The sequence below is a fragment of the Cupressus sempervirens genome, chromosome 9, assembly GCF_028749045.1.
Source record: "Cupressus sempervirens isolate cs-2001-9-10 chromosome 9, ASM2874904v1, whole genome shotgun sequence".
NCBI classification, from domain to species: domain Eukaryota; kingdom Viridiplantae; phylum Streptophyta; class Pinopsida; order Cupressales; family Cupressaceae; genus Cupressus; species Cupressus sempervirens.
The window spans coordinates 554,059,122-554,071,832 of record NC_143126.1 but is presented as its reverse complement, the minus strand read 5'-3'; the positions used below and the strand labels follow the sequence as shown (position 1 = coordinate 554,071,832).

Genomic DNA, 12,711 nt, shown 5'->3' with positions numbered 1-12,711 from the left:
AAGAAGTTTCAAAACTAACAGTTTGAACACATATAACTAGAAAACCTAGATATATTTTATTGAAATAAGAAAGCAAACACACATAGGATCAAAAAATATCATTGAAAACAAAATAAAAGAACACAATGAAAAACAAAAAAATAGAAGAACACAATGAACAACAAAATAATAGTCCAATACACAGTCATACCTAGCTGTCAAAAGGGCAACTTTCAGCTGGTGATGTATGTTGGATTTTCAAAAAAATAATAGACATGGTCATTGATAACCACGACACAAGAGGACCTAACAAATTCTACCATTCATTGCTATGATCACAATTACCATTCATCTGCAAGATGATTTTCTTGCTCAGCTGATTCTCCCAGATCAAACATAGATAGGTTCATATAAAAGAAAAACCTAAAACTCTGGTTTGCAACTCCCTGCCCGTATGAGTAACCCCAACAACTTTCATCATCAGTTCGGAGTTTTTCGCTAAGCCTATTTTCAAGAGAATGTCTAGCTCATGCCTTGAATTAATCTTCATAAAAAAAAATTAAAAAACAGACTTTCACGTTTTGGAAGTAGATGAAGCACACTCGTGTAAACTTGCATTTCTTGAAATAGTTCCTCCTATTAGAGTGAAGACTTGCATATCTTTTCTCAAATCTTTTCTCTGATGGCTCAATGACAAAACTAATACCAAGCTCCAAGTTAAGAATATTATTTGCCCTTGGGCCACTAATAAGGTTTGTATCTGAGCATAATTATATGTTCCAAACTATAAGTCAAGTGCAGTGGAAATAATTCAATCACCTAGAATGGGTTGCTTCCAGAACTGTGAAAAAAATCAATTTTATTTTGAAGTGAATGCAAACTTTGGCTAGATATTAGGGTACAACCAGGGTATTTTACTAAGAGCACAAAAATGCAATCCAAGACCCAGCAAACAGTTGAATCATTCCAGCAGCTTATCAAATTGCCAATCAATCCTTTTGGAAACTTAAGTCATTTTCAAAGTTTTTAGCTAAGCCTCTTTCAAAAAAATGTTCAGCTTGTGCACTAAAACAAGCCTCTCTAAATTTTCACAACTTTGTGATTCTTGAACAAATGCAGAATGCTTCTCTTGAAAGCTATCAATAACTAAGTTTTTCTTTTTATTAGCTTAATGTCCTCCTTCCATCAATAAGCTTTTAAAAATTTCAGAACCGGCTTTATCAACTACATTTACTCCATCTAATAAAGTAAACTGACTATTTTCTTAAGCAGATGAAGCATGTCCATATGTGAGCGGTTGCCTGAAATAGTCCCTCCCTTCAGAGTAAAGCATTACATATTTTTTCTCAAAGCTTTTCTCTGTTGGCTGAATGACAGAAGAGACACTAACCCCAACTTAAGAACATTACTAATATTTACCCTTTACCATGGATAATGTTTGTATCTGCATATGGTTCTATGGTCAATGCACTGGGTGTAGTACATTTGATATAATTTTAAAACCTAGAGTGGGTTCCTTATATATTGTTGATATACCTGTTGCTCCCACAGTATCTTACAAAGAGCACAAAAGGGCAATCCAAGTCCCAGCAACTAATTGAATCACTCCTGCAACTCATCGGATGTATATGCAATCCTTCTAGCAACTTTTTCATCATTTCAAAGTCTTTGGCTAGGCCTACTTTAAAAAATGTGATATGCACTGCTAGCCTGCGTCATTACTGTTATGCATGATTTTCATATAATTCTTTGGTCAATGAAGAGTAATTAACTCCTAGGTATTGCTACAGTTTGGGTTTGTTAAGAAGAGCTACTTTATGATTGATGCATCTGTTAAACATGTTGCATGAGAATGTCTATGAAAGCTGTAAACTTTATAAAAGAGTAATATTGTATTATTTCAATAAATTACAGAATAGTGTGTATGCAGCCTGCAAGAATGTAAGAGATTTGGAGATCAAAAAAGATTTTTTAGTGATTGTGTGTATAGTTTGTATCAAAATTATTTGTGTTCTCTGTATTAAGTTTTGCCTCTGTTTGAGATTCTACATGTGGTATCAGAGCCCATGAAGATCTTGGGGTGTGAAGAGCGTTTGTGAGATTATCTGGGCTGAATCTTTTTTAAGAAGATGAGAGCATGAAAAAATAAATTGAGCATGTGTGATTTGGGCAATGGTCTTTACGAAAGATTGAGATAGAAAAAATCGGAGCAAATTAAAAATAGAGCAGACTTACTAAGAAAAAGAAAAACATCGTAGTGTCCAAGATTTCTATTTTTTAAATCTCAGAAGTCAGTAATGGAGGTTTAACATTTTCATGTATTGGTTAAAAGTTGAAAATTTGCTGCTGAGATTGCTTAAAAGGTGATTCATTGCAGGGAAGCCAAGGTTGTGTTAAAAAGGATCAGAGAAGAGTTTACAATTCATGAAGGATGAGAAAGACGTATGTATGGGGGAAAAATTACAGAATTTATAGTTTGAAAGATCTCTCATAGTCAAGGATTTGATGAATTTTCCAATTGGAATAAGAATTGATGTACAAAAGTTACTATAGTCCACGGGTACTACAAGAAAAACTGGACCTGCCAAAGAAGACAAATCATGTCAAGAAGTTCATAAGGTCAAAGGAGATATTGAAGCCACAATTGCAGGTAAAAAAAAATTCTATTTATTTCTATGGGGAAGCCAGGCAAGAAAGTAAAGAAAGAGAAAAAAAAATTTGATTTGTGAGAAAGATTGTTTGAAAGATGAATTGATAAAATTAGAGAAGTGTAATTCTGAATTATCAGAAGATTTCAAAAATTTTGGAAAGGAGAGATATGGATATTTGTGTAAATTATAAAACCTATTGAGCAGTCCCCAAAAATTGAGCATCCTCTGTTCAGCAACAGAGTTATTTTTTATCTTTTGTGTATTATTTTTGTGTTAAAATCTCCCTGGGTGCTGATTGTTTTGGATTCTTCATTTTTCTCTAGCCGAAAACCATTCAACACAATAATAACTACAATGAATTTCTATACAAATTGTCATTAAAAATTGATGCACAACAGATTATGATTCTCACAACATAAGCCTTACCGACTCTCAAGATTCTCATTGAATTGTAGTTTATTTTGCAGTTTATTTGAAGAACAACTAGATATAATTGGGTGCACTTTACAAAGTTCCCCAAGCTCCTGCGTTGGAAATCCAATATTGCTCAAAGTTAACATAGTTGCAAGCAAGATTGGTGTGAAGTGGAGGCATCAAACTATGGATATCACAAGACTTGCACTTTACAAAGTTCCCCAAGCTCCTGCATTGGAAATCCAATGTTGCTCAAAGTTAACATAGTTGCAAGCAAGATTGGTTTGAAGTGGAGGCATCAAGCTATGGATATCACAAGACTTTATAGCGATAATTTTTTAAAAGCAATCAAAACTCATTAGTTATATTATAAAGCAAATGTTTTTTTATAAGCTCAGGTTAAGTTCTTCTATTGATTACCCTGGATAACAGCTTATGTATAAAACATGACACATTCCGCCTAATATATCTGGCATTAGTAAAGTTTAAATCCTTTGTATAGCAAAGATAATCTTAAAAAACACTTGCTAAACCTGGTATTGCACATTCACTGGGGTTTTAGCATGGGTTTCTACTGCTGCTTTCCCAGAGAGTTTAGCAGTTTGAACAAAAGTTGAAGACCACAGTTTTAAGTTTGGATGACAAAAAGCCCAGTTAACCCTTCCTGAGTACAAAAGGAAAATTTAGGATGAAGGGCATATTTTCGTAATGCCTATTGAAGCATTGGTATATCATACATTTGGATTTATTGTTGAAGATGACACTGGGGGGTATATCACAATTAGCAGTGCCAAAATTAGTTGTATTCAAAAGGAGGTTTTTAGTTCCTGCCAAGGCAGAGAACTATTGCCCTGGCTAAATCTTAAATGGCCATTAGACTCTTCCTCTTCAACCAATAAACATGGCTTCTTTTCTTATTATTACATTTTCGTTCTATGTTTGTGAACAAAACATGATCGATGTTTAAGGGTTGCCTGTAAAATATAAATGCTGGCGAATTTCGGTTGGCTAAAGTAGAAGGTTTGCTAATTCCTATACAAGAGAAGGCGGAGATATAGAGGAACGGCACCAGAATAGATGTCTCGAGGTCACTGTTTTTGCAGAGAGTGCTTATGAAAAGAATGCATTCCAATGACTAATAATCATATTCACAAGACAATTTTTTATACACGGCTGTCACAATGTGATTTTCCCAAAGCCAAAAGCTTTTTAGATGCTGATTTTCAGATCACAAGACACAGAATTGCAGCAGAGTCTGATCATTTAATTTCGAAAACAATATCCAATCTTGGGAATCGCTGTGGCCTGCAGGTGGAAAAGAGCACTAGGCAGATGCAAAATTATTTTTCTCATATGTTTTCAGACAGGTGGAATGTCATGACAGACTGTACGAAAAGATTGCTATGTTGGGTACTGCACATTTAATTAATGCTCTCGCAAGATTAAAAAATTCAGAGTCGACTGATATTTTGTAGGCGTGGCATCTTGCATGGCTTTGTCCAAGTCTTTTCATTCATAGGACAAAACTAGTGTTTCTCATTTGTAATTGTGCATACCTTTCGTCTCCCTTCTGTGTGCATTCAAATATTGCTATCAAAACCACTAGGTGTTTTCTTTTGAATTTTACTGGAAGATTGTAAGTAGCTTCTATTTACCTGTTATATCAGATATTCGAATCTGGTGCTGCAAATAAGTATGGACTGACAAGATTGAAACCACATTTTTTGCAGGTAATCACTGTGGAAGGACGTGGGCTCACCAGAAGAAGTTGTGTTGTCTACATATATGTTTCTGAAGAAGAATATTTTCTACAAATATGTTTCTATAAAAGGTACTCAGTAACTCATAATTTTAAATTCATTAACATTCTGTCATGGAAAATGTTCAATCAACTAATTTTAATCTCAATTAAAACAATTAAATTAAAACTTGTTTAGTTTCTTAAATCTTTCAATTGATGCAATTGGAGTATGTAATAGACAGCTTTGTAGCTGAAGCGATGAGAGTGCAGCTCATGGTGTTTGCCCCAATTTGTGAATCCTGTTTTTATGATGCTTCTCTGCTGAACCAATCTTTTGAGATGACTTTTAGTTGTGATCATCCCACTTGTGTTGGACAAATTTGTTTTGTATCTTTATGCATATAAAGACAGTTCAGCAGTAATTTCTAGTTTATTTTCTTAATTAACACATTGTGGAAATTGCTCCTCTTGCGTAGGGAAATATTATGTTGATTTTTTTTGGTTCACTGTAAAATTTTACAGAACATTACAAGTAAATTGATTACTTTTATTCAAATTTTCTGTAATAATTGATAGAACTTTTCAGGCTCAAAAATACCTTTTTTCTTTTGACAAAATAAATTTTCCTCAATATTTGCTTAAAGATACGCTTTACTGCAACTCTTATACACCACTTTGACAAAATTTACAAAGGCTTGCAACAACAATTTTCAGCCCTATTTTCTTCATTTAAATAGTAACAACTATTTATTTCCCTTTAGATCTAGTGGGCTTCTATGTTTGAATTTGCTTCTATTATAAGTATTAGCCTACAATTATGTTATCTTGGTCTGTAAACTAGCATTCAAAATCACTTTTAGATAATGCTTCTGGTTGGATCTTCATGTTCTCTGTATTTTAGTTATCTTCAAGCTCTGTATTAACAAAAGAGACTAAAAACATGTTTGTTTTACCACCATATTTTCAGATCATTGATCATATAATATGATTGTTTTACCTTACTAGAACCAATGAATCTCAATTCCTCTGTTCTGAAAATAGATTTTCTCTTCAATGATATTGGCTGCCACCATTTCCATATCTCAAAATTACAGTGCAAACAAAATTGGGAGTATTGTTACCAGCCTTTGTTTAGACGGTTATATCCTTTGGATTGTCACTGTTTGGCATACGTATAAAAAAAAGTCTTTTATTGCTCTAATATGCCATTGCCTTATTTCTGCCCTTGCACATTTTATTACATGTATTTTTTGACTTGATCATTTGACAATGATCTATTAACCTGCGAAAACTTCATTATGTCAATGGAATTGACCTTGAAGGATATGAAAATATCCTGAATAATGTGCTCCATCTTAATATTTTTTCATTAATTCACTTTCTAATACATATTATTGCATCCTTTTCACATCAGATATTGTTTTATTTAATTTCTTTTATTTTTTTCACAGTAGGAACCTGTTAATGGACTTATCGTTGTCCTTGCCTCAATAATTTGAATATAGCAAAACTATGTCCTTTCAAATGTGCCACATTGGTAGTTATCATTTCTTATGTACCACTCGTGACATCCTTTATTGATAAACTGCCATTTTCATTGCAAACTTCTATCTTCTTTTCTTTTGATCATGATTAATGGAATCTAATGTTACTACTATACTATATGTTTTCTCTTCCCATCTGCATGTGGACTTCCCTATAAGTTGTCGCTATGTATTTGTTTTATTTATTTTCCCTTCATATAATCACACTAAACTCATGTTGTACTTATTGTGCTAAAATTTTCTTGTTCTCTTTATGATAGTGATCAAATTTCAAGATGTCTTTTTTTTTTTTTGCTTTTCTTGTGATTTATTACAAAAAATTGAATTAGCAAATGAATCATATCTAAGGTTCAGGGTCACTCTTTGCAGTAGATCGTTAAGAATTTATAGATAATGACAAAAAAGTTTTGTTTTGCATATAACAATTTCAGATGCATGGAATGCCTTTCTCGACAAACAGGCTTTCTGGAAGTATTTCTGCTGAAACACAATCGTTGACTTCATTGCCTTAAATTTGTCTGACAACAACTTATCTGGAAGCATATTCACACTGATTCTTACATCAAATGTGTATAATCAATTAAGGTCACTGGTGGTCAAAATTAAGGGCTTGGAGGCAAGGGTAATGATTGCTGCAGAGAAATGAATGGTCAGCAACCATGCAAATCTAGCGCACCCATTTTTACAAATGTTTGCTTATTACTCTTCAATTATCAAGCAGAGATCCTCTTAGTGTGGAGGAAATTTGTCTGGGAAGATGCAAATCGTAAATATTGTCTCTAGTGATACTAGACACTAGAGATTCAAACATTGGGCTTAGGTCATTCTTTCTTGTAGATTTCTATTTCACAGGCCATCCTTCTTCTCAACTACATGCTGTCAATTAGTTGATTGTTCAATGATTGGCATTACTATACAGCACTGGTAATTTGTTAAACCTTTCAATGTTTTGGAGCATGGTAGATGGTTTTCCTTCCTAGTCTGGTATCTATAGCGGTTGGCCTGAATAGAATTTATATTTAATTCTTATCACTGGACCTATCTTGTGTTCAACTTTCTTAGGTATTTTTTATTTTTTATTGGCATTGAATGTTACAAAGCTTATGAAGAAAACTGATGATGTTTTTATTCTCCAGTGAAGCATGCATGCATCTCAATATTAACATTTTTAAATGATATTTTTGCTGTGACCACATCAATTGGTGGAAAATAATATCGTTCAATCATTGACAATGTAATATTACCTCGGGCTACAAGTCTTACAAGAATTCTGATAGCCTCTTTGGCAGGAACTCTTCCCAAATCTAGATTAGAAGAAGTAACCTATATAATATATTGAGTTGAGACCACCTAATATTACTGATTAAATATAGGGGATGTCTTCTATCTGCACTTTTATTAGTTGACGACTCTGCTCTTATGCAAATAAATTTATCTTACAGATCATTTCTGTTCTCATGTCAATGACACAGACATATGTAATTCAAGTTGCTAACTGAGCACAGCAAGCCATTTCATTGATACCATCAACAACCATAACAGATGGTGAGATATCATGCTTATTAGGGGCTCTGTCTTCCACAGCCTCTGATGCAAGTTCTGCAGCTCTTATAGGTTTGCTTGACGAATTATCAGCTGTCTGGAAGTTTTACTTGTACTCATAAACAATGTTGCTTTTGGTCAAATATGCAATCCAGGACTAAATTTAGGGCAACTATCAAGTTTCTTGTACTCTATTGGCCAAATATTCAAGCCACGAAATTCAATTAACAATGATGTATCACCCTGGTTTTTATTATTGATTAATATAAAAAACAATGTGTTAGGATATGATGAAGTCATCAACTTCTTTTATATGTCTTATATTTATTGCTTAATTTCTCTTTCAAAAGTTGCTGGATCTTCTTAGAAGTTTTGCATTCAGCTAGCCTTCTGATACAATATATATTGTATCTATTAATACAGGTTTGCTTAACTTGGTAAGTTTCCCTCTTCTTGTTGATTTCCTCGAGCAATTGATCATTTTTCACTTCCCGAATAAATTTGACTACAATGATATTTTATCAAGACAAGATAGTAAACCTGCATACACCTAATAAGCATGGCGCTTAACCAATAGACAGGCTGCTTAGCAACCAACACCATCATCTACTATCTTTGGCAGGAACTTGGCTGCCCTACAGCTCTTGTTTAAAATGGAACGCATCTGTGGGTACTGAAAGAAATCACCATAAATTTTAACTATCAAGTTTGATGTGAAGATTGAATTACAAATCAGTACATATGTCCAAAGTGACCAAAATGACAAATCCAAAAGTGACCAAAATGTCAAATAAGTGGGGCAGTCATGAGATTGATCAAATTTAAAATTAAACGTACTTCAAAAACTATGGTGCAGAATAGAGGGCAGAGATCTGTACATCACATGAACACTGAAGAAGATCGGACTTGTACGAAAGTTTCTTTTAAGTTTTATTATCGGATAAAGAAATTACTAACTAAATAAACATGGGTTCTGATGGAGTAGAGTCCCTCCCTTTGTTAAAAAGGGGTGATAGATTTTAAACATTTAATAGTTTTTATATTTAAAAATTCAGAAACTTATGTACCTATCATGTAGTTTCATATCCAGTTCACTTAACAAAATTATTTTTCCTTGTGGTCATGAATGTTTCAAATAGGTTTTGGCTCCCTATTGCCATTGTTAATGTGTAAGTTCTCTTTTGTTTGCATTTTCTTCATGATATTATTTTAAAATATGAAGGTTGGTATGGTGGAAAGCAATGGGATGGGCATTTGCAATTGATATGATACGGTAGATTAGATGGAAACATTTATGAAATATTATATGTATAATGTGCATTTAATATTTTTGTCATATTTTATTAATATTTTCTAAATTAAATATTTTTTAAATGCAAATTTTTCATATATTTTATGTTTCATATTTATTGACTTATAAGTTTGTTTTCAATTTTTTTTTTTTTGATAGGTAACATTACGATTTTGTATTGATTTTAAAAAGAGGATTTACAATATATTGCCATATGCATAATTTGGCCAAAATCCTTAAACACTTATATCTACCCAACCCCCAGGCCATAAATAAGCGTTTGAACATACAATAAGAACAAAAAATGGGCATAAACACCCTGCCATAAGCACCAAAAGCCCAAACCCACTAAACCACCAAAAAGTAACATTTTGGTGCCCAAGGAATTGACACCGTCCTCCTTCATCCACCCCCTGTAGCTAATCTTTGAACCATCGAGCCGCCTCCTCTCGTGTGAAGGTTGGAGTGGATCAATCACCTGCACAGACCTTGGCCTTGGCTTCCCCTACAAAGTGGCAACTTGGCGACGCTTGCTACTACTTGCTCCCTCCTCTTCTATCAAGGAAACTTCCACCCACATGCCTTGCACCGTGGATTCTCCCCCTCCCTTATGGTTCTTCCTCATTATTTGATGTCGCAAGGGCTGTCCTGGAGCTAAAATACTCTTTCATGGTGTAGCCTTCATGAAACCACGCCTATCCTCAGCCGACACCCAAATCTTCGCCTCAAGGAAATCCACTATTTTTCGCCATTCTTCTCTTCCTGTGGGGTGTGCACCCCTTTTGGGCTTGCAGAAGACCAAATGATCAGGGATTGTAAAGAAGCCTCCCCACCCCCAATCAAACGCCACGGCTCTTGTCCCATCTCCAATCCCACACCCAACACAATGCGTTCCACTATTTCTTCCAACCCCTACAGCCACTGTGGGTCGACACAAGCTGCCACGACCCTGCAAACTTCCTCCTTGGAATCACCCACCACTAGTGTCAGCACCATGAAAAGTGAAGCCACATCCAGATTAGAGCGTCACTTCCAGTAAGAGTCCAGGTACTCTACTCCGTACATTTGTTGTATGCCCTCCAAGAATTTCTGATCATTGAACATGAAGATATTCTTCAACCGCCGGACTGTAATCTTCCCTTCATAAGTTTGAGTCTAGTTCTCAGATCCGAGCATGAAATTTGCCTCCATTTCTAGCTTCCTTGTAAAAAATTCTGTGGAGTACCCTATTTTCCCTCCTTAAATTCACTTGCTTCGAACAATCTGGAAGCAAGTTTTAGTGGGGGTGTCAATAAATTATTTCATTCTCTAACACGCACTGGAGAATGTGATCTCAAGAACCGTAATCTCATGAATGCCATCAAGGGGGTAGAATCATGATGAAATATGTACTCTCAAAATGATCAGCAATAACACTTTATTTGTTGATTCAGCCTCTTCATTGTTTCTTCCTCTCTTTAATCAGATTCGAGAAGTCTTGAGGTCTTCGAATATTTCATTCTAGATCCCAAAAGCTGCATTTGCACCCATATTGGCCAGCTTATCCACCACCTTGTTTGCTTCTCTATAAACATGGGAAAACTTAAAAGTCTTCAAACTCCATTAACAGGCCTCTAATCTGTTGAATGTATTTGTCAAGATGTCACGCTTCCAGCCTTCCTTTCTTTATACCATTAGTGATAATCTCCAAGTCCCTTTCAATATGGATTCTTTGGATACCCAATTTAGCCCCTAATACTAGAGCCTCATCTGCCGCAACACATTTTGCCACGTTGTTCATGCCATCGCTCAATCTTTTGGCCACAAAAGCAAGAATGTTGCCCTTTATGAGCTCTAGCTACACAACCACACCCAGATACTCCCGGATTACCCCTGGCAACACCGTCAAAGTTTATTTTAATACATCCTTTCTCTAGCGGTGTCCAAAACACCTTATCCCTTTTCAGATTAGAATTAAACCTACCAAGCCCAATAAAGGGCTTGTTTTCTATTTTTATTGAGTATATAAATTCTTTTTTATTGTTGAAAATTTTGGAAACAAAGATCTTGGGGTATTAAATTTCTTTAATTTTATAATAAGAGTTTTAAATTTAAAAATATTCTTTAATTATTTTAGTTCATGAGTCTAGATAGATTGTGCAAAATTTCTTTAATTTAATTAGGTTCAACTAGAATTTTAAATCTTGAAAAAAATATTTTAAGAAAAATGATATATCTATGTACCTCAAGGATGTGTCCCTGGCCAAAAAACCCATGTTTCCTAGATGGGGACATCTCCGAGACTGGGGGATAGGAAGGAGACGTCCCCCAGCCATCCCCAAAATTTGCAAATCACTAGGGGACTTCTGGGAAAAAAAGGGGGGTGGCTTGCCATCTCTGATACAGAAAGGGGATGTCCAGAAGTCCCCTAACCGTATCGGGGAGGACGTTTTTTGTGAAGCTTAAAAAAAAAAAATTTAAACAAAAAGCTTTATTTTGTTTGTCCTTACTTGGTCATCCAGTGGGCTTTGCCTCTCCAAATGCCCTAAAAGGTCAAAAAAGACCACATTGTGGTAGTTTTGTCATTTGCATGGTTTTGCCTGTGATGTTGGAGTGTGTTGCAACTGGCTGGGGTTTTTGTTTTGCAAGAAGAGGTGATTTTTTCGCTTCCTTGAGCTTGAGCAGCAGTCCAATTCATTTTTCTATATTCTGTTTTCTATGTTGAACTTGAACATCATGATGAAATTTTATGACAGCCCTCTAGCATTTGGGCATATTTAGATTTCCAAATTTTTATGAGATTGTTCACTACTAAACTTATAGTTAAATATTTTTGTTCACATATTGATATGCATATTGACAATTAAGTACTGAAATCGATTATTATTTCCTAGGTGGCATTCAAATGGTGCATGTTAAGGTTCTATAATGTTTAAATGACATGCTTTGTGCTTAGTTTCATATGAATGACATGTATATTTGCAATTTTCAGTGTATTAAAATTATCGTATATATATATATAGCCGTCCCCATTTGTCATCCACCCCCACCCGTCGTCCCCAAAATTGCCAAAAAAAATTGTCGTCCCGAAAACTCCGAGGAACATAGTGATAAATATTTTCCTATATTATCAAATGAAACTAGAAAAGTCCTTTCAAAAAAATCATTTCAGTAATTGTGCTTTTAAAACCTTCAAAATATCTAAAGTGAAAATTTGAATAACAGTTATCAAATTTAATTTAATTATTATAAAAAATAAAAAATAATTATTATCCTAATCTAAATAGGGAAAAGGTATGTTGGATACCACCAAAGGAAGGATGGGTTAAAATAAACTTTGATGAGGCTGCCAAGGGAAATCTGGGGGTCTCAGGGTGTGGTTGTGTAGCGAGAGATCATAAGGGCAACACTCTTGCCTTCATGGCCAAACGACTAAGCGATGACACGAATAATGTGGCAGAATGTTGTGCGGCAAAAGAGGCTCTAGTTTTAGGAGCTAAACTAGGCATTCGAAGAGTCCATCTTGAAGGGGACTCAAAGATAATCATTAATGGGATAAAAATAGGGAAG

At 34.7% G+C, this 12,711-nt stretch overlaps 1 protein-coding gene across 12 annotated transcripts in view; it reads right to left on the bottom strand.

Moving 5' to 3' along the window:
- The window catches only part of LOC149539850 (Nucleic acid-binding, OB-fold-like protein), a 61,597-nt gene that overhangs the window by 45,946 nt on the left and 2,940 nt on the right, over positions 1-12,711 (bottom strand). For 3 of the 12 annotated variants that reach the window (XM_089801042.1, XM_089801038.1, XM_089801041.1), the window contains exon 3: positions 2,977-3,273. The exons of the other annotated variants lie outside the window; for them this stretch is intronic. In XM_089801042.1, coding sequence (XP_089657168.1) covers positions 3,135-3,273 — 139 coding nt within the window. In that variant the 3' untranslated portion in view covers positions 2,977-3,134. Of the gene's footprint in view, positions 1-2,976; positions 3,274-12,711 lie in introns of those variants that run through there. 12 annotated transcript variants of the gene reach the window in all.